At 29.9% G+C, this 3,238-nt stretch overlaps 1 protein-coding gene across 1 annotated transcript in view; it reads left to right on the forward strand.

The window, feature by feature from the left end:
* The window catches only part of LOC140920983 (mediator of RNA polymerase II transcription subunit 15a-like), a 13,734-nt gene extending 11,035 nt beyond the window's left edge, over positions 1-2,699 (forward strand). Inside the window, exons 5-8 of the mRNA XM_073370545.1 lie at positions 749-872; positions 953-1,064; positions 1,178-1,298; positions 2,267-2,699. Of these exons, the coding sequence (XP_073226646.1) occupies positions 749-872; positions 953-1,064; positions 1,178-1,298; positions 2,267-2,583 (674 nt within the window). The 3' untranslated portion in view covers positions 2,584-2,699. The remainder of the gene's footprint in view (positions 1-748; positions 873-952; positions 1,065-1,177; positions 1,299-2,266) is intronic.
* The last annotated feature ends 539 nt before the right edge of the window (positions 2,700-3,238 follow it).

Below are 3,238 nucleotides of genomic sequence, written 5' to 3' on the forward strand. Positions count from 1 at the left end.
TGTTTGCATGAAGTGCGAGTTGAAACTTGATGACACAGTTATTATGTTGAATTTGTTACGTGAGATGAGAGTGGATATGTTATGGTACAGCATGGAGGGAAATTAACTATCATTTTGTCTTTTGTAGGAATATTTATTTAATGTATTTGACCAAATAATTGAATGCTATGATGCTGTTCTTGGTTTTGGAATTGTCTTTATCTCGAGTTTTTGAAATCTAGGTTTTTCGGATTTTTTTAATGAAGTGTGAGTTGTAACTTGATGACACAGTTGTTAGATTGAATGTTACCTCAGATGAGAATGAATTTGTTATGGTACAGCATGGAGAGAAATCGGTTATGATTTTGTTCTCTGTAGGAATATTTTGGAATAAATAAATGTCTATATATTTGACAAAAGAATTGAATACCATGATGCTAGTCTTGGTTTTGGAGTTATCTTTATGTCAACATTTTCAAATCTAGGTTTTCGTCTTTTTTGAATGAAGTGCGAGTTGTAACTTGATGACACCATTGTTGGATTGTTTTGACCTTTAACACTAGCATGTCACTTTAATAACTCAGTGCTGTTGGGAATAAAATTTATTAAAATTTAATATTTGTCACATTGTAGATAATTTATACATATTCCTGTTATAGAGGGTCCTATGATGTTAGTTTCTTCTGTCTCGTGTACATATATATTTCTCCTTCATCAGTTTCTTTTTAGAATCCGACTTGATTGGATTGTTCATTTTCTGGTGCTTCAGATAATTCACATTTGATGGATTCCAATAATTGGAGACCTAATCCGGGTACTGAACCCACTATTGACACAAGTGAGTGGAGAGCTCAATTGCAACCTGATTCACGCCAAAGAATTGTCAACAAAATGTAAGATTCAGTTTCAATCCATAGCATCTGTGTCACTTGCATTATCTAAATATGATGAACGGATTGCTTTTTGTTTGTAGAATGGACACATTAAAAAAACATCTTCCCGTTTCTGGTTCTGAGGGATTACTTGAACTTTGGAAGATTGCTCAAAGGTTTGAAGAGAAGATTTTTACTGCCGCAACAAGCCAGGTACGCTCATTATGAGTATTGTGGAGCCTCCATTTTCATTTATGGTTACTCATGCAATGCAACTATGTCGAGCATTGATTGTTTAACTCAGTTCTGGTGTTCCTTCTTTTCAGTCTGATTATCTACGGAAAATATCTATGAAAATGCTTACGATGGAGACTAAATCTCAAAGCTCCATTGCCAACAATATGCCTTCAAATGAAGGTGGTCCTAGCAACAAACCGCCCGATCAAGGTAAAAATTTATTATCTAGGGATTTGGTGATTGTTTTTGGATGTGGTACCAAAATTGGCAAAACCTATTTAATTATTTATGTATTTAAGTATTGAGAAATGTTTATTTAGATCCCTTAAACTTTGGGGCATTTGTAAAGTACCAGTGCAAACTGAAAGTAGCCTCATTTATTACCTAAACTTGTCATTACTCTAATAGATCCTTCTATCTAACTTAAGCTTGAGAGTTGCCATCTGGCAACTCTGTTGAATGTTTGCTGGAAGTTAAATCGAATTATCTATTGGAGTAATTATTCTGATTTTCTGAATTTTTCATGTTTGTTTGCTTACTAGTATCACACATTCACTGCATGATTAAATAATGCTATATTGTATCCCTTTGTCTATTTTTTGAGATAATTTCTGCTTAATTCGTGGGGAAAAAAATTCAAACGACACACATAATGTTATTTCATCAACTGAATATGTGTGTGTGCCAACTTTGAGTATTGATTAGTGTCAAAAGCTGTTTCTGTTTAATATCCCTAAGTATAGAGATTCAGTTGAATAAGAGTAAGAATTAAGTTATATATGAGTACTAATAGGGATTTAGTTATATATGAGTACTAATAGGGATTTAGTTATATATAAGTACTAATAGGATTTGGTTGTTTAGTAATCTAGTATATATATATATATCTGATGTATTGCCAACATATATTCAATTCAATAAATATATTTTTACTCTAATTCTTGAGAATTAGATAAAAATAATGAATAAAAATGAGATCCAGTTAAAGTTCCTTATTTTACTTGGCATGATTTCTGAATTATATATCTAAGCCATTAAAGAATATTTTTTCTGATGTTTGATGAATTTAATTTCTTATTATTCCAGTATCCTATTAATAAATAAAGTAACTGTATTCTAGTGTTTTGTATTTTATTTTTCTTTTCCCTTCTCACTTGTGAAAACAATTTTTTTCACAGGATTTGTTTTACAGTCTCAAGCTCTTAATCAAGGTCAGCAACATCCTAATCCTTTGCCTAGTCAGCACCAGCCTCGTCAGCAGCTTCTATCTCAGACCATTCAAAATAATGTTGCACCTCAACCTAACCTGCCCTCGGTATCCAGTTTATCGCAGAATTCTGGTCAGAATATTAACCAAAATTCCAACACACAACCTGGGCAGAATTCCGCAGGGAACACTATTGGCCATAATTCCAATGTACAAAGTATGTTTTCTGGTTCTCAGAGACAAATGCCAGGAAGGCAACAGGTTGAATATAAGAAGATTGCCTTTTGAAGGTCGGCGATTTCGTACTGACCATTTTTTCTTGTTTTAATTTATTTTAAAGAGTGTAAATAAAGCATACAGTAATATAATAATAATAATAATAATAATAATAACAATAATAATAATTTAAATTGTACCAAAATCAAAATAATAATAATAATAATAGTAATATAAATTCATTAAAATAATTAAAAAATACAAAAAATATATAAAAAGAAATTACAAAAGTTGATAACATAGATAATATTTCCGCATATCATAAGTTATTTAACATGCTCTGTATTTTTTTATACTTTTTTTAACGTTAAGTATTCGTATTTTAAGATTGTGATATATTATTTTACTATCATAAATAAAAATTAAAAAAATTAATTTTCTAAAAATTTTGATTATCATAGACAAAAAATAAATATAATTCATATTTATTGTCACCATAAAAAGAACTATAATTATATTTAAATATGTTTGACTTTAATTACCATAAATATTTATAAAGTCATGTCTACGAATGACTGATTATGATATAACAAGAAAACTCTAAAAAAAAATCACATTTGATTGTTTACCATATACGATTAAAATATTTATTAACATTTTTCTTTGTCAATAACCACCATTAGTAGGTCAGTTGTTTGTTCGCTTGCTATTTTCCTCTCTACCATTT

Source organism: Cicer arietinum, chromosome 6, assembly GCF_000331145.2.
Source record: "Cicer arietinum cultivar CDC Frontier isolate Library 1 chromosome 6, Cicar.CDCFrontier_v2.0, whole genome shotgun sequence".
NCBI lineage: Eukaryota > Viridiplantae > Streptophyta > Magnoliopsida > Fabales > Fabaceae > Cicer > Cicer arietinum.